At 39.6% G+C, this 22,939-nt stretch overlaps 1 protein-coding gene across 1 annotated transcript; it reads right to left on the reverse strand.

Annotated features, from left to right (window-relative positions):
- Positions 1-7,370: 7,370 nt before the first annotated feature.
- Positions 7,371-21,121, reverse strand: ZNF622 (zinc finger protein 622). The gene is made up of 6 exons (XM_085308868.1): positions 20,479-21,121; positions 18,161-18,415; positions 17,289-17,451; positions 16,372-16,484; positions 15,229-15,372; positions 7,371-14,625 (listed from the first exon to the last, which is right to left on the reverse strand). The coding sequence occupies exons 1-6, from the start codon at positions 21,083-21,085 to the stop codon at positions 14,498-14,500; spliced, it is 1,410 nt and encodes a 469-aa protein (XP_085164994.1). The 5' UTR covers positions 21,086-21,121; the 3' UTR covers positions 7,371-14,497.
- Between the last annotated feature and the right edge of the window lie 1,818 nt (positions 21,122-22,939).

The raw sequence follows: 22,939 nt of genomic DNA on the forward strand, positions 1-22,939 counted from the left end.
TACTGAGTTCTGTTTCTAAGTAACCAGGCGTGTATGTTCCTGTGATGTTCGTTGACTGCTTTAAATTCAGCTTTAGAAATATGCTTCTGATTCTGTCTGTTACTCACCAGATTGGCACCTGTCAGAGTGAACTAGGCTTGRGTGTTGAAGCAAGCTCACATCCTCTCCCAGTCCTCTTCCTGAAGCTTCAGTTGCGTTTGCTAATATTTCATCTGGGTTAATCTTCTTGGTGACTCTTCCTCAGGATCTGGAGTGCAATTTTTTACAGCTACACTGTTTGAAGTGTAATTGCGCTAAAGAATGGTGCTCTGCTTCCATGTCCCTGGCTAACAGCCCACTGAAGCTAACTTACTATCATCACTTTTTCCCTGTAGTCTTTATCTCTGCTATGGCCGGAAAGTCTTGATACTCTCTCTGCACAGTGCTCTCAGAGCTAAAACAAGAACAATATTATTACTGATGAATTAACGAGAAGGGGAGATGTGTTGATGCATGCAATGCATTTCCAGGGAGGGGAGACTGTCATGAGTCAGAGACTTCTTTTCTGAGAAGTCGCAGACATTGTGAGAGTTGCTCTGAGAGTCATGAGGCAAAGGACTATCTTTTCTGTATATTACTTGATTTCAGTGGAATTCATACAGAAATTCTATTAGAAGCCTGTTTTTCCTGATGTTCTTCTGCCCAGGTCCTGGACCACCTTCCAAGTTGATGGGAACTGACAGAATGGAAGTGCCATTTTCTCAGCAACCCTAGATCCAGAGTGACTTTTGTGACCATGGCTCTAGGGTTTTATTTCCTTTCATAAATGGACAGACACTACATTTCATAAACAGACACCACTGATGTTCATCCCCCCACAGAACAACCCTAGATTTCACCATAACACCCCACCAGATACAGAAATTAATTCTCTCAGCTCAGCTCTCCATCATGTCTCGCTTCTAGCTCTTCAAATTCGGAAAAAAGCAGAATTTGGTGCTTATACTGCTTCAAAAGAGGATGGTGTATAGCTAACTCACCAGAAAATGTTGTATTAGTAGGAGAGAATAAAATTTAAAAAACTACCGTTGTCAAATGGTATGTGAAAAAATCAAACCTTTCAGAAACATTTGTGAGGTACAACTGAGCTATCTGTAATATATACCACACGCTGCCTGATGTGGTGCCAAGCTTTAAAGAACCCTCTGAAAATGTAAGAAGACACTTTAAAAAAAATCTTTCTCTTGCTTATGTTTCATAGGGGAGCAGGGGAAGGTAGAAGGAGTTTTCTACCCTCTTACCATATGTTAGTGGTAAGGAAGAAATACAATCTTTTGTTCAATCACTTTAAGTGATGTATTTGATATTTGTATTTTAAGGGTAAATTTCATGCCAGGTATTTTTTTTCCACACGTATTTGCTTCCTTACATCTGTGTTGATGTTGCCTATTTAAAAATAGATATTCTACATATGAACAGATGCATATTTCTCCTCTGACTAATGGTTGCTGCCACGAGAGCTGCGTATTCACCCTCTGCTGGAAGCTGAATTATTTCCATCTTCTGGAAACTGAACTATCATTAGACTTAATCTTGTGGCATTTTATCCTCCCTGCAGCTCCTGGAAGGAAATAAAATGTTGTAGTATGGAAAAAGCAGGAAAATGATAAATAAAAATACATATAAACTCAAGGTCTGATTTCAGCCAGATGAGCTCAAAATGAAAAATAAAAGGGTTCTTCAAAATGGCATGAGCATTATTGTTAGGTGCATCTGCATTCAACTGGAATTAGCAGAATGGGAAAAAGCACTTAAAATCTGTGTACTTATTCCAAAGTGCACCAGAAGAGCTGAGTTTCCAGAAAAAAGAAGAGCAGAGCAGAGCACAGAAGAGAAGAGAGAAGAGGAAAAAGAAAGTGGGCATGGATGTGAAAGGAAAACCAAGGGAAAAGACATCTAGCAAATTCTGATTACAATGTGTTGCCATYGTTAGGGTCATATTTCTGATCTGTTGTTATTAACTTTCATGAATGCAAATCTGTACTTTCAYGTGTTAGTGGAAGAGTCTGTCCTGTTAGTCCAAAGGAACTTATTCTCTTGATGATGATGGCTGAAGAGTATTCTTTCAAGGAAACAGCAAATGTATCTGTGTTAATTTTTCCAACTAGCAATGAGTTCAGCCTAAGACATTTGAAAGCAATCTCTGACAAAAATATAATTTTGTTGCACTTCACTAGACTGGCTATGTTATTAATGCCATATCCCTTCTCTAAAACATCTGTAAACCCTCTCAGGGTGAATAAACATGTTCAGGTTCTGAAGGTTGCCTTCAATTAGCAACACTGTTGCCTGCAGACATGGTTTCTGGCTGTTCACATATTCCCAGCCATCTGATAGAATGGCATTCAGACAGCCCAGAAATCCATGGGTTTGTTTCATTGACGCACATGGGCCAAATAATAATAGGCAGTAATCCTGCAAGTGCCATTTCTCCTGTTGGAAGTCTCAAGGAAAAGGTTGTCAACCACCCACCTTATTTCCTTGTAAGGTACTTCGGTACCATGGTGATGAAAGCACAAAGGGATCAAACGTTGCTTTGCTATCAGATGAGAAATCAGGGTCCTTTCAAGTAAGAAAAAAAAATGTCCATAGCATTAAAATAAAGACCTAAAAAGTGCAAGCACATCTTTTCAATGCATAGTCTGACTGTGAAGTCCCATTACAAAGTTATTTCTTGTTTTATTTCCCAGGATAGCTGCCATAAAATCCATAGTCTTATTTGAAAAAAAAAATCCTGAAAAGTCCGCTCTGCAAAGGTAGTAAATCAAGAACAATCACAAAAGAGCATTTAATAAAAGATCAGTCAAAATAYGATAATGTATCCATCTAAATAAAAAATCCTTTATAGAAGCCATTATTTCAAGAGAGTCAACTCTCTATTGACCACAGGTGATTTACACTGGTCGCTCATTAATCGTAGTGTGGATACAGATGGTCTTGCACTGGTCCCCTGGGTAMGTCACCTTTGGTCTGGTCCAACTTGTTAGCACTTCCTCCATGAAGAGCTCAGGGAACTCTACTGTGCAAAGCAGAGTGTGTGAAGACATATCAGGCACCTTGGCTGGCAATGCTCCAACTCTGCACCGGCAGACAGTCTGCCAGAATGGTCCCACTTAAAAATACAGCCCAGAGGAAATTCTATGAACAGAAAACTGGTTAGCCACATTTTCCCCCTCCCCCTGTAAGAGGGAATCTGTCTTAAAAAATAAGATCACAGAGCACATGGACTAATAGTTTGCTAGGAAAGGGCCAGTATGGCCTCTGTAATGGGAAATATGCCACATCAGCCTGCTGGAGCTCTATGGTGATGTCAATAAGCATGTGGATGAAGGGGATCCAGCAGACATCACACAATCTGGATTTTCAGAAAGTCTCCAACAAGGCTCTACAGCAAAACTGTTTAAAGATGTCAGGCTGCCTTGAAGGAAAGCTCCTTCTGTGGGTTTAAAGGATAGAAAGCACAGGGCTAGTTTAATGGTGACTTCTTTGGATGAGCTACCATTTGGTAGGCTCAGCACTGAGACCAGTTTTATTTAACATTTTTATTAGTTCCCTGGAAAAGGGATGTTGAGATCTCCAAGTTCCCGAGGTAGTAAGAATCCTTCTGGTAGCAAAATCCTGAGCTGACTGCTAGGACCTTGTAAAACTCTGTATGTGTGGAGTGGAAGTGGGGACAGATGAACTTCAGGATAGATAACTACAGGTTATGCGTCTATAGGAATAATTAATCTAAGCCACATGTACATGATGCTGAACTGGAACCAGTAGTTATAACTCAAAAAGGATCTTGGAGTTCTCTGAAGGATCATTCACAGTTCTCTGAAACTGGCTTTCTTTGGCTGCTGCATGTTTAACCAACAAAATACGGGGTGTCATTGGGAAAGAACAAGACAGAAAATATACTTTTGGCCCTGATAAAACCCTTTCACAACCAAATCTTGAGTACTCTGTGTAATCTTGGTCTTTGCATCTCTAGAAAAGCAGAGTTGGAGAAGGCATAGCAAAAATTAAGGGGATGAGCAATGGTCTTACAAAGTGAGACTAAGGTAGACTGAGACTTCAGTTTGGAGAGGAGAAAGGGGAGGAGGAGGGATTCAGAAACTCTGAAAAGTGTCATGGGAAACTGTGGAGGAACACTGTATTGGCAGATTCAAAAATAAACTCATGGACAACAGATTTATGAAGAGATGACGAATGGAAGAGGAAGAGATGAATCCTCAATATCCCTAGTAAAAAAGTATGTCTGCTGGGGAAATTTGTGGAGAAAGGATCATAGAAAATGGCCAAGCAAACAGGACTCATTTTCTTGCTAAATAGTGTATCCTATTGCCTCTGCTGGGAGAGAGCATATTGGGCTGGATGAGCCATTGGTCTCACTAGGTCTTCCACAACATTATGGCTGCTACTGGAAGTAGGATATTAGATAAAGTAGACTTTTGATCTGACCCAGTAACTCTTTCTTGGAGAGCTGGAAAATTGAACAACCATTTAAAAGCCCTTGCCTAGGTAAGACAGATCTGAACAAATCAAACTATTTCTTACTGGGGACTACCAGAAAGAAGTCCTGTCAATCACCACTATGAAGACATGGGTGATTCAGGAAAAACTCAGCATAAAACTATATGTGCTCTATTTGTGAGACCCCAGCCCTACAGCTGATCTCACCAAATATGGTCTGGTTGGCGGGCTGAGTCAGAAAAGAAAGTAGCAGACGACAGCAACATGGCAACCTTTATGAAGAATCTTGAGAAAAATCAAAACCTACTTCAGTAAAGTTACACTACAGAGGGTTTGCCATTGGAGCTGCTTGCCTGTAAGATGCTCATAATTATTCAGCTGCCTCTAAAACACATTCAACACACCGATGTGGRGGACTGGGGAGGGGAAATATCTTTTAATTTAGTCTGAATGAATTTTAGCTCTTGATGTTTCTGAAGTGCTCTGGTTTCACTGCTGTTAATGCAGTCTGCACCTCTCCAAAGTGTGCCAGACTGGCAGAATGACACAGACTGGCACAGTCTTGATTCATGCTGATCTATAATCACAGCTAATTCTGATCAGATGTCTTAGGAACATCTGTTGCAATGAGCGCCACTCAACCATTTTAGTGAAAACAGTATTATTAGCTGTAAAATGCAATTTAGGACTGCCTGAAAGCTCTAGAAACTATTTTCCAGATTACCACTGAGGAAAAAGAAAAAACAAAATGTCTGTCTCCACTCCTCTGAAGCAGACATTTCAACACTTCTTTTTACACAGCCACGAACTTCAGGTTTATTAAAATCTTACCCTAATATGAAACTTTATTGGTTTCTCATTTCAGTCTGGAAATACCACTAAACGTTGTTTTTAACTGAATCTGAGGCATAATATATAGCTGAAGAGCCACCATTTATTTTTCTCTAAAAAAAGTATAGCTGAAGAGCCACCATTTGTTTTTCTTGCCTTCCCTTTTCACTAAACAGGAAGCTCACTTGAAAGGAGGCAAGCTGCCCCTGTAGGAGGGACCATGTTGTCCATTTGGACTGCCCTCTCCTCAGTGTTGTGCAGCCACAGAACTCCTCAGAATCTCCTCCAGCATCTTGAAAATGCTTTCTCCAAGCATCCTGCTGCATTTACAAAGCAATGTTTGACTTCTGCAACACAGCTGCTGCCACTGTATCTGAGCATGAGGATATTGTCGTGCAAATTTTCATCATGTGGGAGCCAACTAGGTCAACATCTTTGATTTAATGATATTCTTTGGAACTACAACACAGATTTTTGAGCCTATTTTCTGATAGCATCTGTCTCTGTGTTAATAGGGACAAAAAACTTGTTGCATTATTTTTAAAAAGTTAGTTCTTGCTCATCTAGCTGTGTGGTTTATGTGCAATGTTTTAAGTGCCAGCTCTGGAACTGCTCTTATTCCAGATTCCAAGTCCCTAGTCATGGCTCATGAACCACCATGTTTCAAGGTGACTATAGTGAGAACAGGTTTGATGCCTGTCAACTAATAGCACCTTTCCTCTTTTAGTCAAAGGGAGAAGAAATTGGTCTGCTACAAACAAGCTCAGCTACAACATCCTGCAATGACCAATTAAAGTTTGTGGACTGCTCTCCTTCTTTACTTGAAACTATTGAGGTCAATGCCCTCTTCCTCCCTGAGAGACAGGTTATAAGGTGTTTTAGGTAACTTATTCAACAAAGTACCCCTAATCTTTCCCTAATACAGGCATTTGTTCACCATCTCATCTTTATGAGAGGTATTGCCCACATGAATAACAACAGAATGTAACTTGGTATGTTGGGTATGCTTGGAACAAGGTGGAAGGTGCAAAACTTACTGCCCTATTCAATCAAAAGGGTAACTCCAGAATATCATCGACTTTCTCTACAGTTACCAAACACATTTAGAGAAAGAACTGAGTGAAGGAGAACTGTGAAGATAGTGCAGAAAAGGGTGTTTAGCAAAACTCGAGCAGTAGAACAGTTGTGTGAGTGCAAAGTCAGGTGAGGAGTCTATGTRAGATATTGGTTTTGGAGTAGTATAAGAATGTAAGTAGGAGACCTAAGGAGAAAAGAGAATCAAAGTTATACACAAGCTCAAATGCTGCTTACAGAAATCCTTGGTCAGGCTTTTTGTGGTGCCTGTAGCGCAGTACTGCCAAGATTTAAAATTTTGAGGTCCTTAAAAGATTTTTAATTAATTCTGTTTTCTCCTCCATCATCTTGTGGAGCTTAGCCTTTCCCTTTGARATGACTGCCATTTCCAGTTATAAACACGAAGACTGATGAGGAAAGCTGGCAAAAGCAACATAGTCAGCTGTTCCAGCTTTATGTGTGGTAAGAAGGAAAAAGTGGGGGTTGTTCTTTAAAGCTGACGATTTGTGGACTGCTGTAGCTCCAGGAAGAGCCTCTGTATCTTCTTGAGGGTGATGTGGGTTAATAAAAGCTCTTTTGATCACTGAGAAGCTTGAAAATACAATCCACATGCACCCTAGAGGCTCCCACTGGGGAAGGATCAGGATGGATTTGCCTCTTCTTGCTGTAAAGTGGGGTTTGGTTTTCCAGACAGCTCATGATTTTGATGCCTCTCTAACTCTCTAACATGGGGCATCTTCTGTTCTTCATGTTTTTTTTTTTTCCAGTGCTATGTAAAAGGAAAGGAGCTAATCCAACTATGTATGAAAATATTTTTAAAGACATTTTGTGACATCTTATCTGCCATATTTCCCTTTTCTCCCAATTGAAAAGCATTGGGAGAGTGGAGAAAGTGGTACAAAAGACGCAATTACCACAGCCCACCTATAACCAACCACCATGAAGACAGATACCAGTTGCATCACTGGTCTGTGCAATATCCATTTTTATTAGTCTCTACAGTAATGTCAGAAGTCTTTCATAGTCTCTCTTCTCAAAGGACTGAACCTGTTCCAGTGCTTCAGCTGGTGTGTTTTAAGGAAAATAATGTTCAACAGCATGGATTAGTCCATTAAGACAAGAGCATGGAGTTCTCATTTAAAAGGAAAGCCATCAAAACCAAATTTGGACCCATCATTCAAGCTGCAATACCAATGCACTTTGGAATAGACTGTAGTAAGAAAATTAATATTCCTCCTCTTTACTTTGGCATTTGTCCGACTGCATATTAAGCCTCTGGTCTTCTGAAGAGCAGGCTTTCCACATAGAAATACCTCACACGCAATTCAGTATGTGAAGCCGAGTCTTGTGATTAGCTTATTAATTTAGCCCTGTTGATCAATAATCATGTCTACTGCCATTCTGTATTATCTACCACTTTCCCAGGGACATTTGCTTGCCCAAAGAAGCCATCAATAAGCAATTCCTCAATGGAACTGCTGCTACAATGCTGCCAAATGTCTTGGGCTTTCAGTTTTGACTTTGGCCAAGTTCTGAGAGAAGAATATTTTCAGTGCGGTTGAGGGTATTTCCTATTGATCCTTACAACAATCTCTCCCTAGACTGGATAGAGCCATTTCTCCAGTATTTCTTGGCTTCCCCTCCTCAAAAGAGTCTTATACCTCTACAAAGGATGCACAGGAAAGTTAGGGTAGTGGAGCTAGTAGCTCTGCTACTGTGCATGGAGCCTGCTTATCTGCCTAGATAATGGAAAATACTATAAATAATCATAAATACAGCACATATGAAACYGCATTGATAAAAAGGACCACCAAAACACTGAGTCTATAATACAGTGCCTGCTGTGATAAAATATTTAGCACAGTTCTCATTCACAAATAATTCATTCTGATCAGTTGGATCAGCATCATTCTTGATGTTCTGCAAGCTGCTCTTCCTCCTCTCTTTAATTAACTGCTTTAAGTTTGTTTAACTATGTAAATAATATCCAAAAAAAGGTTTTGATTTACAGGGCTATCTTCTCAATGAAAACATTTTCAAGTTCATTATCACTTGCAGAATGTGGCTTCAAGTGAGATTAAAAACTCAGCTCATGAATATTGTTAATAAAGCTCTATATGTTGATGAGCTGGGCTTTTGTATTTAGAAGTCAAATAAAAGGCAAGTATAGGTGAACCAGCAAGAAATATACTACTGAGTTATCAAGGTCTTGCATAGTGACACCACTGATCCCTATCTAATCATACTAGATGCCAATACTGAGAGAAGATAAAAAGGAAACACTGTCCTTTGCAAGTGGGCAACAAGCATTTCTGCTGGAAGGCTGGGGAAGCTATGCTGAACAGAGAGGCTATAATTTCCTCTGAACTGTCACGTTTTATGACTACTGGATTTGGACCATCAGGCCCAACCAGCTTTTTCTCTGACCTTGCACACAGGTCTGCTTGGAATACAAAGGCTAATCTATGTTTTCTCTTGGCTAAAAAATATCTACAAGCTTGACGTTTGGCTAAAGCCAAAATGTGGCTGTGCACAAGTTGTAAGAGTAGAAATGGACAGGGGCTGTCAAACTACGAGAAGAGTTAGGGAAAAAAAAGAAGTGAAGAGTGCAGTATACAGCTGCAACTGCGCATGGGACAGAAATGTTCATCACACCAGCTGGTGTCAAAGTGAGAGTGCAAGTCTCTGAAAGCACATTCCTCTGTCTGAACCTCAGAGCAGGAAGCCTAAACTATTCATTTCCATATGGTGCCTGAGCTAACATTAGAAGCATTCAGCTTATGTGAAGTACCAGTTCAGGAAAAAGTAGCAAGGCTGTTCCTAACAAATGTTAAATTCTTCATCCACTTGCCCCCGCATGCCATCTGCCCAGTTTGACACCCTTGCAAGGGCAAATTGGAAATAATTCCAGGGCAAACACCATACTGAAAACAGAGCAGAGTAGAATCTGTCCCAAGAGTCTTGCTGGCACCATTTGTTAGACTTGTGTCATCAGAACTGGGAAATGATTTTTGAACTATCTATCTCAACATCACTAAAGAGTAGCTCTCTGTTAAGATAGCAAGTAGCTTGGTCTGTCAGTCGAGCATTCCTATATCCAAAGGAAAGCCTGTGAAACAGGCAGTGTGACTTATCTGAGTTGGTAGTGTCTCTCTGCAAGGTGGTTATGCAGTCATTTAGGATAAATAAAGTCTTTATCAGAACTCATAGGCTCGTTTTTTTTCAGGCTGTGGATCTTTCCCTGCTTGTTTTGCTCCGTTTACTCTCTCTACTTCCTTACCTAAGGCCTCTCAGGACAAATTCTCCCTTGTCAAAATGTTTGCTTGTGATTCAGTGTTGTCTTTAAGCATGGACTCCTTTCCCCTTGCAGCACAGAAAAATAACATGCAAGAGATCCAGTATTAGGCAGCAGATGCCTTGGATTCTGCCACTGTGCGTGCAATGCATGTGCCTGTGTCGAAAGCAGTGGGGGAATATCCTGTGTGCTCCCCTTATCTCAGCAAGGTGCATCAGGTTTTCCTGAGAGCTGCAAGAAAGTATTTTCTCTCTCACACATACTCTGCAGCATAAAGGGTTGCAATGGAAGTTATGTTTCTGTAAAAGGGGTCCAGGTATAATACAGAAGCTCTTACTATCTTGATGAGCTGGTATGAGCTGCTTCCAGACAACTGGGGGCAGTTAACATTGGTGTGTTTGACTTCTGAAGACAACTTATTCCTGAAACAGAGATGTTTTTGTTTTTTAATAACTGAATTGCTGTTCACTGTATCATGAAGGCTAGTACTCTGTTCTATCCTGTCATTCCTATTGTGGGCAACTGCAAAGTATTAATTTGACTTCAAGCCAATTTGTACATTTGTTAGCAGTTGTGGGCAGAAGCTGGCATTTTCCATCACACTGGTGCTAGCTCCCTAGTTTTACACCTCTGAGCAAAACCGTAACAAGGCTTTGGAGGTGATAAAGCAAGTTCTGTCTCCAAGTGAGGCACTGTAGTAAACTGTGTAAGGAGCAAGCAATGGTTTGTGCCTTTTGAAGCCATTCGGAACATACTGGCTCCCTATAAAGACTGATCGCCTCTGTGATTAAATGGAATAGTAAACACTGTTAGAGGTAAGCTTGGAGACTGAAACTCCTCTGCCCATGGAAATGATTTCATGACTGAAACGAATCAGCAGGAATACTCTGTATTCTGGTCTCCAAATAAAGGAGTTATGCAGACAAAGACAGCAGGAACAGAAAAAGCAATCAGGTGATAGTATGTTCCATTGCTAGTCAAGGGTACCTGAGCAACTAAAAGCCTGTTTGCAAGCAATACAAATTATGATGGGCCATCATCAAAGATCAGCTGGAGTCAGGGTCCTTCCAAAAAGCTAACAGCCTGCAGAGAACATCATCTTCGGTGTTGTGTGGCTTAGAAGTTTTAGAGGAGACTTTAGTCCCTACTGCAAGATTTCCTTTTTCTGAGTGTAAACGTTTACCTCTTTCTTGCTAGAAACTTCAGTAGCTCTGTATCTGAAGGGCACATCAGACAGGAAGATGAACAGATGGAGCTAAAACATGCAAGAGTTTGGCAATATTTGCAATTAACCAGGAAAAAAAAAGACAGTCTTTTGATACTTGCTGTATACCTGTTCAGGAATTGATGCTGTTGCGCTAATCAAGTAGTTCCATCTAGTCTTCAGCTGCCACACAAAGTCATAGTGTATGCAAAGAAATAAAGCAAGTCCTGTGTATGTGAAGACCAAGAAATAAGAAGTAGAAAAGTTTAAAAGGAACTAAAATGAAATAAATTAGYCTCTACTTGACAGCCAGCCACCTTTTAATTCCACAGTACTCTGGAAAATACTGAAGTGGCTACAGTTCATATTTTTTTCCTAAAGCAGACCCATTACACACAGCTTTGCAGTAATTTTGGTTAGCTTATAGCTCACCTGTTCCTTCAACAGACTTCTAGAATATTAAGCAACTACTCTGTAAGCATTAGCTTCATTGGGACTCTTTTCTGCAAGCTGCAGACAYGCAGCATGAAACTGAATTATTTCTTCACAATTAATGAGCCATTAAAACACTGTACAGAATAACAGAGGACTTATTTGCTGTTAATAGCTGCACCTCTCACTAACAGATACACAAATGTGCCTGGAAGTTCATCATATTGAAATCTTTCGTTTAAGTGGTCATAACAGAAAGAGTTGTGAACTGCTCATGTTGACACAGACTGCAGGCAGAAAAACATGTAAAAAGTTAATTTTTATTGGATTCCCTTTTCTTATTTGTCATATCTAGATGCATTTTTTATCCTATCAGATAAAACCACACCCTACCCAGATCTTCTATTTGGGCTGGATATCCAGGAACAAAGTGCACATTTTGGACTACTCTACTGAGCTCTGGGAACAGCCGGCCAGCTGGAGACACCCTAGACAAAAAAAGATACAGACAGCAGCACAACAAATGCATAATGTCAGGGTACCTAACCACAGGTTAGAGCAGCTTAATTTCCAAACTATCCAATGCTTGGTCTACCTTGTGAACTCCTAAGTCAGGGTGAACTTGCTGTTGAGTCATGATAAATGCTTTAGGTGGGCTGAGTGCCATTTCTGACACTAATTTCCTGTACACATGACCCTGAATAACTTAGGTATGCACATACAGCTTTGGTTGTGATCCAGTCCAGAGTACCTCAGCTATTTTTAATGGCTGTACTGGGATTGCTTACTGGAGCTATGTCACAGTACAGGAAAAAAAGGGGGGTGGGGAGAAGGTGATTCATTGGGCCAAAAGACTGAGTCATTTAAATCTTCAAAGGCATCTGGCTGATTTCTGTATTTAACTGTCTAGTGACAAAGACCTGGAACTGCTGAGCTATTAATTAAAAACAGGCACCCCACTGAACGCACTTGAACATTCAAAACAGTTTGGGTCAGTTGTTTGAAAAGCACCTGCTTTCAGGAGAGAACTCCACCATGCTCCAAATTACAAGTAAATATTATATGCCTGGACTCTGGGACAAGATAAGATATTGCATTAGTTCCTGTTGGTTCACTCTTGGTAGCTCCTTGCTGGAGAATGAGGTGGCCTAGCTCAACCAAGCCACCTAATCCTCTCTTTGTGCTCCGTAAAAGGCTTTTGGATTACTCCATGATTGTATTGCTCCTAATCTTTACTACAAAATGCTATTTCCATGTCAGGAACCATGCTGCAGGTAATACGATGGTGATTAAGTGTGCAATTTTTAATCAGTCTAGTGACTATTTACTGAACCACCTAGTTCTGTAAACTTGTAGCTGGGTCTCCCAAGCATGCTTTAAAATATTGTTCTCATTGAGCAAGCAGAATAAATGAAGACATGTTCTAAGAAAAAAAAATGTATCTTACCAAAAATTTCACTTTATATATATATATATATATAAATGTTATTCTCTGTTCGCCTCTAAAGCTGCTAAGAAACATGAAGTTTCTTTTTCTCTTTCCCTCTTTTTAACCATTAGCATTGCTGCTGCTAATCCTGTATTCAAGTTATTGATTGTCCATAATAGCTACACAGATCTGTTTCCTGAAGATCCTTCAGGGAAGGAATATTAAGATGCTATGAAGTATCTGCTACCAACGCTCTTCCTGGATCTATACAAAGATATTAACAGCAATTCAACTTAAAGAAGTCCAGTGCTACTCTTTAATTGTGTTACTAGTGAACTTTCCCTTCCCTACCAGTACTCTGCATGATGCACTCCTCTCAGACTATTTTCTATCACAGCAAAAACAATTCTGAGAAAAGCTTTCTTATGCCCTCTGCTGGTTCTCTTAGGTACCCGCTGTCAACTCACAGTTAAAACTTCCTTTAAAGTAGAAAGTTCACTTCACTTTTGCTCTACGTGTGAAGACAACCTAGCTTGCATAGTCATCTCTAACTTTGAAGAGAAAGATACAAGCAGTTCTAAGAGCCAGAAGCTGAAGCCTACTGTTTCTGAACTTACTTCTTAGGGAAAGTTTAGTGTATTATTTTAAAACATCAAAGTCAACATAGTGCTAATTGACAAAGTTCTTAACTCAGTCTTTGCCCTTCAGTGATACTTGTGCAAATACCATTCACAGTGGAGGAAGAAAACTTATGTTAAAAGTCATATCAATTAAAGCAGCTCTAAGGGAGTCCAGAGTAACCCTAAAATTTGGAAGTGCATTGGAAGAGCTACCTGTTCAGCAAGTTACAGCTAAATGACATCTCCTTTTAGCTAGTATGTCTCAGGTTACTTTCCTTCAGCGAACTTGTATGAAACACCAATACTCACTGGGAAAAGCAAAAGTAACATCAATAGTAACTTCAGAGTTTTAATCAGCAGATCTTTGCTAAATTATCAGAAGTTTAGAGTGACAAATTCCTAAACGTGATAGTAATCTTGAACAGTTTTTAGCTCATGGAAATTCATAAAATTCCACAAAAATAACACATTGTATATTACTAATGCAGCTGGGAGCTGCAGCATTAAAAAAGAGAAAACAAGGTCAATTTCACAGGCAAAAATTATTCCTGGAGTTAGTCTTTCTGTCAGTCTGTTTCCTCCAATAATTAACACAGCCTTCTCTGTTCTCAAATTCTCACTTCAACTCAATAGTACCAGCTATAAGTCCAACACACCCAGTTAATGTGAGTGKCACCACAACCGAACGCAGGAACTGAACACCTTCAACACATTCCCCACAGGCTCCCAGATCCATGATCTTCTCTTGGCCTCAATCATTTTGCAGAACTGCAAATTGAAGTTATTCAGAGACCATGTCAATTATCCTAGAGAATCCTATTGCACAAAGATGGGCAGCAAGAACATGCATGCATTCTTATTCACAGCAGTGGCTACTTTGCACATATTCCATCATATTCCACTTTTTAAATATTTTATTTTTTAAATTAGACCAACCATCATTTCACTGGAAGAGAGAAGCTCCCTGCAAGGTATCTTCTCACAGACAAGAAGGCACAGCAGCATAGACACTGCCATTTGTTAGGTACCAAGTCCATTTTAATAACAGAACCCTCAGACCAGAAACTATCAAATCCTCCTCCACAAAACCAGTTACATACAGCTCTGTGGGGTATTCAAAATCTGACTTGCATCCGGAAATGCATTTGCTTTGTAGCATTGTTACTCATTCCCATCTTGAGCATCCACTTTGATTTCATCCTCTGCAGGTATTGCATATCACGGTGTTGAGCAGAGGCTGCCCCTTCAGGAGAGAGAGGGAAGAAAAGGGATAAACATTTGTAGGATTACTACTTATTTATGAAACTGCTTATCTATACTGTTAGATTAGCAGTTGCCGATATATTTTCTCACTTTTCTCTTGGGATAAAGCAGCTTTCTTCATGAATACCCACAACTGTGGTTAAAGGCAGAAGTTTTTTTGCGTTCCTGTGCAATTCATTTACTTCAAAAAAATGGATATAGATTATACTACTGTTCCAACTGAAAAAGTGTTCAAACAGTCAAAGAAGTGCTTATGTTAAATATATAACAGCAAAAGTAGCAGTTCTGACAGGCAGAGAAAAGAGTATTACCCTGAAAACAACAAATCTTATTAAATTCCCATATATTACAAATTTGCATGCTAGTGAATCAAAAGACTTGTGAAGGAGCTGAGATGGATTTCAGGTATCAACAACTTTCTAAAACTTATTTTGCCTGGATATCAGGAATGGAAGAGACTTAAACAAAAGACAAATAACATCACAAAAATCCACAAATATGAAACAAATTCAACCTATTTAAGTTGTACAGTGATGCCACTCTAGAACATCCTTCTCTTTGAAAAGCTCATTGTGTCACTTACCTGTCTGGCTTGTCCAGCCCAAAGCTTTGTATTGCTGCAAAACTCGGCCTACTGCTTTCTTATTTTTTGCAACGGCCACGGCTCTTGACAAACCAAACCGTTGTTTGTAGTACCGCATTAAAGAACGGTGACCAACCCTCGCACCTATTTAGAGGAGAGGACATTTTACTATGCACAAGGAAGCAACTTCTTAAGTATAGTAACTAAGCACATTGCAAAAAAACTGTGGGAAGTCCCAATGCTGAGAAATGTTTTCAGAAGGCCCAAAATCCTTAAAAACTTCAAAAACTTCAACAAACAATGAAATTACTGTAGCAGTTACTGTAGTGGACTTTATCTTGAGAAGGAGAAAAAAAAATGTACATATGTATGTATGTACGAATGAAGAGAGCTGCTCTTCTAGAGGCCTTTAACTCAGCTAACAAGCAGGCAGTTTTCAGAAATGAAATGTTCAGTTAAGGTAATGACCAGAGAAGCAATGCTGTTTCAAGTAACTGACAAAGGCATTTGAGACAGTCAGGAATATCTCCTCTAATGGCACTGTTGACAGCACTTTTTGGAATGAAAGCGCTGGRTCTCCTTCAACCGGAAACATGAAAAGAAAGAATATACATAAGAAAAACAATGGATGTTTGGAAACGTATGCCACCTTATAGAACTACATGCTATACAAGGCAAGTATAAGGTTAAGGAAAATAACTTTATCAAATTAGTTACCAGCGTACAGTCACCTCAGTGCAAAAACCTACCCTGGATAGCCTAAGTCATATTTTTTCCAAGTCATACTAAATTAAGATATGCAAACTCTTTGAGTATGCCATGTGAATCATGTATTAATGAAGAAGAAAAGGCAGCAAAGGAACCCGCTGTCCCAAATCACATTAATGCTGTAGTAGTCTAATTTAGAAAGAAAGTTCTTAGGGAATTTTAAGCATTTGAACTACCTGAATAAGTACTTTCAGTAAAACAACAGACATGTCCTCAAACTTGTCAGTTAAAATAACAGAATACAAGGGCAAAACAATTGGATTCAAAACTACTTGCTCCCTTGCCAAAGTGAAACACTTACCATGATGATCTATGCTTCAGGAATAGCTGCAGCTATGAGAAAAATATGTATCTTAACATAGATCCTAACCTTACCTGAAGGAAGGATCAGCTCCATGGTGTCATCATCATACTCCAACTCTCTCTCTGCTGAGAACTCTCCAGACATCTCCACATCTTCCCCTTCTTTGTGATCAGGGTAACTGCTCCTGCAGAGGAGCAGCAGTAACGGCTTTACATATGGTGAGCAGGCACAGCTATCCAGACTCATTACGTAAAGGAACAACCATGCACAGCTACAGAGAGCCATCACCACTGGTCGTGTTTCACCTGCCTAAGTTTGACAGGTCTTCCCAGTTGCCCTCACCTGAACAGAGGCTGACAAAGGATGACCTTTCTTCTACCTGTTTCTATAACCCAACATACTTCTGCTGCTGTACATTTAACAGCTATTTATGGTGAAAGCCATTACCCTATCACTCACCAGCTCTGCAGAGCTCATTGAACAAGCTCTCAAGAATGCTCCAGAAAGCTCCACTATACCTTTTTGTTCAGAAATAGCTCTATTATGGTGACAAATGAACACAGCTTAAAGTATTAGAACAACTTACTCAAAGTTCAACAGAGGCCTCTGAACAGTAACAGTCAACACCAACTACTTAAAAAAAATAAAAATTCACAGGGGATGCTAAGTTAAGGGTCTGTCTAAAAGGTAAAGATATTTACATCCTTTTATAATCCTTATTCATGCATTGAAATCTAAACTCAATACCAATAAAGACTTAAAAGAAAAGAGGGAATTCACAGTGTATTTTCATGTTGGACTAGTACTAGTGATCAGGGAAGAGAAAAACGAGTCATGAAGTTATTGCTTATCTAAAAAAGCTGCAAACCAACTAGGCAAAATAAGCATCAGAACCAGAAACAGAACTACATTTTTAAAATCAACAGAAATTTCAATTTTATGTTCAACTGTCATTCTGTCTGCTCCACCAGAAGAAAGRTGTCCTTACCTAAAATCATAGAAGTCTGCAAACTCCAGGGCAGCATCTCCATCTGTGAAGAGCTTGCAGTGGCTTTTGTCATTCATGTGAGCCTGTACTGCTTCTGTAGAGTAGAAGGACTTCCCTTTTTCATTGCACCAGAGGCAGATTTTCCCAACACCAATTTTCTCTCCTGCGGAAAAAAAATGACACTTTTATTGGGCTGAATAGAGGCTYCCTAATCAATAACTAACATTGCTGTAGTCTTCCCAAGTTACAGGCAGAGAGACTAAGGAAGGGTTGTTAGCCCTTCACTTCCAGAAAAGCCCTGCTGTTTCCACAGCTTGACCATATAGCTTTGTCAAGATCAAAGTCTGGGCATTTAAAGGAGAGTTCATATGACAAACTACAGATCATTATCCATTCTATAAGAAATTTCATACTTCCAAAATAGTTATATCTGATGTGTAAAATTACTGTCATTATTTGTAGACTTTAAGGAAGACACTTTTTTTTCTAGCTTTTAGTTCTGTCTCCTCAGTACTATAAACTGATGAAGCAAACACGTATGATTCATTAGCAGAGATTCAAAGCTTCCTCCAGAATAAGCCAGTTCATGTGCATACTTTAGTGATTGAGTTTCGGCCAAAATTCCATAGCAGTCAAACCACCTTCTCGACATTAAAACCAATCAAGATCTACAGGGTATGCAATTGTATGCTTGCCTTGTGGGCACTCTGCCAGAAAAACCTGTATTACTGACCACAGTCCAAATACTGAACAAGACAGCCCTCAGGTCTTCCATTAGAAGTGAACACACTTTTAAGTCATATCCAAGTGACAATAAGCCATACTAGTATACAATAATCCTGCTTAAAAACAGATGAGATTTAGAGGCATACCTAAGTACTTAATTAGGCCTCTGAGATCAACAAGGTACTCTATGTCAGGAATGAAGAAACTGTGGGTTTTCGTCATATGGGCCACATTCTTTATGAGCGATCTTGAATGGTGGGGACAGAACAAGCAGTCAGTGACTGGTATGGCCCCAACAGCAGAAGGGCTTTCAGTTGCTGTCTGSTCCTCCTCTTCGTCTCCCACACTTTCCATCTCTTCCTCAGAGCCATTGTCTTCATCGGAGTCCATATCTTCCCAGCCTTTTAATGGAAGTTTAAGACATTTATTTACATGATTACTTCTTCCAAGTAAAACAAGTCTCAGTTAAGTTAAAAATAAATAAATCACCAGTACTTAGAAAACATAATGCGTTTTCCTATTCTTACAGCTAAGTGCCACACAGTCACTTCCAGGTACAAGAATATACAACTGCTAGTAAAACACTTATCTTTCTAAGATATATAACAAAGCTCACTACTGCTCATTAAGAAGTTGGCAGATGTGATTTTTTTTCTTTATTTTCAACTATGAACACTTGGATAACAGTTGAGAAAAAGCCTTGATTTGCCACCACACAAGAGCACATGTTTTGCTCACTAAAAACAACACAATTCTGTCAGAATCATGAAAATTTTCACTTCCAGCAGTGACTCAGCAGTGAAGGGAAACATTCTTATTCACAAATAGATAACTTTGACAGTGGAGAACAAAGCTGGTTCTTACAGTTATCCAAGATACACAAATAATTTTATATACTTGCAAGATTGCTGCATTGTTCAGCACAGAGTATAGGCAACACGATTCTCCACAGGTCCTGACAACGGACTTCAGATTTCATCAGGAAGGGCTCCATCTCCAAAGGGAAATGCTATTTTTTTTTAAAAAAAAATCTCCATTTTGGCCTTCTATAAATGCCACAAAACCAGTGCCACATACAACGGAACATAATCTGCTGCTGTTAGGTTTAGATATCTATCTACATCATTAGTTAGCTGCAGATGCATTATTAGTTAACTACTGATTGGGAAAGATGAACAGATGAACCAACAATCTGATAATACTGCTAGAGAATAAGGCACTTTCCAATGCTGCAGGCTTGGAGAACTTTGCTACAGAACATAGCTTTATAGTTTTAAAAGCCTGAAACTACAGAACTTGTAGGAAACATTCCTGGGCAAACACCTAGAATGTAAATTAGCATTCAGGAACCTACTGAAATTTAACATTACAACTGATGATTAATGCAGTAATACAAAACAGGTGTAAGTTGGCCCCTTCTTTAGATGCTGAGATCCATGTTCAGAGGTATACATTCCTTCTCTTGTAGAAGAACAGTCCTAACTTCTAAAGATTCCCCAGAAATAGCAATTGAAATCTCACCAGCAAAGGAACTGTGGTAACGGATGCAAGTAACAYGACACAATGATTTCAGTAATGAAGTTAGCATAGTATGTTACCACTTTATTCATTCCTGTCCCCTTGCTGCAGTTTWATAAACCCAGTCAACTGTTCTAAGAGACACACTTGTGAGCTGCACTGCAAACTGGAGCTCTGTAAGTGTCCAGGTTAAAAATAATTGGGAGTTTCATAACTCCCCAAAAAGGATTATTTCAATGGTAGAGTTTCTAATAAAAGGCTGTAACTACACAAGTAAGGGTGAAGCAGCTGGAATGAGTGTTTGTGCTGGGAATTCTTAAACCAATTTTACTGTATATATTGACATGCTGAGAAGCTATACTCTGCTATTACCCTGAGTGTCAGGGTAAGCAGCAAACTCTCTCTGCTCTTGATGGGCAGAGAAAATAAAGGAAGAACATACAAAAGAAGAAAAAACACTCTAACCTCCTTCCAAAAGATCAGTGAAATAAATTATGAGACAATAGCAAATGATCATACTCAGATTTTTGTTTCATCTATTTTTCAGAAGTATTTTTAGGGTAATATTCTATGTTAGGTTTCTTTAAAGAAAATTTTGACCAGAATTTTACAGGGGAAGCAGTGTTTGTATTAATAATAGTGTTTATAATCAAAGTTCACATGCAGTAACATCTTGCAGAACTGGCGTTTTGACAGCATAACAACACCAAGACCTTGACTGCAAGCAGGGGCCTATGTTATGGCCTTGTTTAAGCTAAAAGCTTAACCAACAGCGAGAGATTTTGTGGCCAAAAAAGGTGTACTAATAAAGCAACAGAAAGCTTGTCTACATTGAGCACTGTAGTATATAAAGGTGTACTAATACACTAATAAAGGCTTTTAAACAAAACTGATTACTATTTAGCCTAACTCAACCTCTCTGCTGTCAGTGTGCTTTCTGCCTTACCTTCTTCCATATCCTCTTCTTCCTCTGCTTGTTGTTTGGCCAGCTTCTTTGCTTGCTGTTCAAACCACTGTAGCCTTGGAGGTTTTTCAGATCGCTCTCTATTCTGTGAGAGATTGGTGCTTTCCACAGAAACCGGAGAGGTGCTTGCATTACTAGGAGGTAAAGGTAACTTCTTTGGAGATGAAGATGGTTGAGCTCTGATGGCTTGCTGAATAGCTGTGTTCACTGCATCTTTATTTACACTTTCTGGGGCCAGCCCCTTTTCCAGGTTCTTTTCATTTAATATTTTCACCTTCTTGCTGACAGCTTGAACAGCTTTCTTCTCCAGTTCCAGGTGCTTCTTGGACTTCAAGTGATTCTCATAGGCATTGAAAGTGGAGAATCGCTTGCTGCAAACGGTGCAATAAGTAGCAGTGATTTTGTTCTGCTCCTCTGCTACGGCTCTCTGTGCTAGGACTCTCTCCTGAAAATTCTCAGCCGTTACAGGAGGCATGTCGGCAACCTTACGCTTTAGGTTGTATCTATGCCAGTCAGTTTTGTAATGGGCACGCTGAATGTCAGCATCCTTGAAAGTCACACGGCAAGTGATACAGGTGTAGGTTGCCATTACTGGAAAGTGGTGGGAAAAAAAAAAGATAAAATAAAGGAGAGAATCATGCTAATAAAGACAAATAACAACCATGAAGAAAAGCAGGCCAGTACAATATCAGCACATCTATAAGAAGCTTAAGAGATAGGTTCTGGCACCTATTTGTGTATTAAACACTGACAGTAACAAACAGTACATTACATACCAGAACGAGCAAGAAAGCCTAAGGCTCACTTATAGTTATCAGACATTATTCACATCGCAGCGACATCTGAGCAACCCCACCCAGCACCTACTGCACTTGTCAGCTGTCAGACACAGAATGAGAACATGGTTCCTGGTCCAAAGGGCAGCACTTAGCTCTGCACTTCTCACTGAAGATCAGAAACTGAATATTTCTACAAAGCCTATATTCTGCTAACTACGGGCTTTTCAAGAGAGCAATGAATACATCACAGTCAGAGTAAAAAAGGAGGAAAAAATACTCATTTTCAGTTTTCCACAGCTTTGTCAAAAGAAGAAAAAATGACTGCATTCAAAAGCAAATAACTTTTCAGGCATTTTGGAGCAGTGTTTGTGAGGGCAACAACACTTTTTACCATGAAGCATTATTAATCTGACAATAAAGTCAGTCAAGTCTGTATCTAGCCCTCAAAGCCACTGCAGACCCTCAGTCTTCATCATCCAGCCACGCTGGCCTGCTGCATTATCAGGGCTACCACAAAACACAGAGCCAGAAACAACCAAACTTAAGTCAGTGTGAGGGTACTTTCCAAAATCTCAATTCCCTGGAAGAAGTGGAACTCTTATTTTATTCCCTATCATATCTGTAAGTATAGAGTGATAGCAAATACACCAGCAGAAAGTGCAAGATATAGTATCTTATTTGAAATACAGAAGAACTTCTTACTTTGAATGGATTCTATTCATTTAAGAAGAAGGGAAAAAAAAAAAGGCATTCTCTGTCCACTGAAGAATCTCTATTGTTTTCTGAAGTATTTCCCTCCCATCTAACCTTTTCCCTATTTAAGTCTGCGTATTTACTGCTGTAAATCAACAGTGGCAGACAACTGGCAGAACGATGTTTGCAGTCAATGTCACAAAATCCTTTCAGAAACCTCTGAGGCAGAACAGTTTGCTCTATTCCAATATATTTATTGGAATATAAATAGCTACATACTTCACAGAATTGCTTTAGAGTGATCCAAAAAAACCCTTTGTTAGATTAAAAGAATAAGTACATAGCCGTGAGAAAAATCCAGAAGCATAAGGCCTTCATAATCAACCAGGAAGCAGGGAAATAACGTTTGCAATTCAAGCTGTATAAAGCAGAAGAGAGAAACCACAGCACCACATGCTGTTATGCCAACACTTCCATTATGCACTGTTTCTTTCCAGTCACCATTTTCACTAAAAAAAAAAAAAAACAAACAAACAAAAAAAAAAACCCGCAATTTTTTTTTGTTTGTTTGGATTTTTTTTGATATGAGGGATCAAGAGTAGGGAAGTCGTATGTGTTGAGAAGCCTTCAACCCCAAAGGTAGCTTCTTCAGACCCAATCCTGCTCTGCCCATAGCTTATTACACCTGATTCTAGCTGCTCTGACTTGAAATTCAATTCAGTCGCTCTTCGTCAGAAAGACCACGACACAATAAGCGCTAATATGGTTACTACACGAACCAGAAGCGACAATCCAACCCAAAATCATTATATACATTTAAAAAAAACTGACAACAAAAGAAAAAGGCAGCCAAGGCGGAAGCCGTGAGGAAGCGCAGACGCAGGGGAAGATACGCGGCAGCGCACGGAGCTCCGTGCGCGCAACGCCAACGGCCCCCACCGTCACCTCAACGCCCCAACGGCCGCCGGTGC

Source organism: Rhea americana, unplaced genomic scaffold (genome assembly GCF_003343005.1).
Source record: "Rhea americana isolate MKP2758 unplaced genomic scaffold, rheAme1 scaffold_285, whole genome shotgun sequence".
Classification (NCBI taxonomy): Eukaryota; Metazoa; Chordata; class Aves; order Rheiformes; family Rheidae; genus Rhea; species Rhea americana.